The following is a 436-nucleotide window of genomic DNA, read 5'->3' as shown; positions in this document are numbered from 1 at the left end:
AAGTAGATAGTGTGTGCTAATATGTGCAATGTATTAATGCGTCTAATGCTTAATAATTATTACTACAACCTGTTTTCTCGGCTGTTTGTAGGGGGATAGTCTTTGTAGGTATCGAGTGTGTATAAAAAACAATTCCTAAAGGAAATCAGTAAGCAATTCCAGTTTAATGTTTATGTGAAATATTAATAAGGGTGCAGAAGATCTTATTATCTCTCCACAATTTTCGCGCAAAATCGTCGCACACACGTTTGCGATGCGATGAACGAGATTCTACCATTCTAATTTTTTGAGAAAGAGATTTACAGAATGGCTTCTAATATGCAGTCTTTCCCGCGAATGCTGAAAATGCTGCGGGAAAATAGCAACGTCAAGGAAAAACGTGAAGCTTTAACCTATATTCGCAGGTAATATAATAGTATTAATAATATTTTTATGT

At 34.6% G+C, this 436-nt stretch overlaps 1 protein-coding gene across 1 annotated transcript in view; it reads left to right on the top strand.

Moving 5' to 3' along the window:
* Positions 1-201: 201 nt before the first annotated feature.
* LOC108576186 (telomere-associated protein RIF1-like) overlaps positions 202-436 on the top strand; it is a 10,186-nt gene continuing 9,951 nt past the window's right edge. The window contains exon 1 of the mRNA XM_017939130.1: positions 202-404. Coding sequence (XP_017794619.1) covers positions 307-404 — 98 coding nt within the window. The 5' untranslated portion in view covers positions 202-306. The remainder of the gene's footprint in view (positions 405-436) is intronic.

This window comes from Habropoda laboriosa, unplaced genomic scaffold (genome assembly GCF_001263275.1).
Source record: "Habropoda laboriosa isolate 0110345459 unplaced genomic scaffold, ASM126327v1 scaffold212, whole genome shotgun sequence".
Classification (NCBI taxonomy): Eukaryota; Metazoa; Arthropoda; class Insecta; order Hymenoptera; family Apidae; genus Habropoda; species Habropoda laboriosa.
Note: the sequence above shows the minus strand (reverse complement) of the source record. Positions and strands in the feature narration are given on the sequence as shown.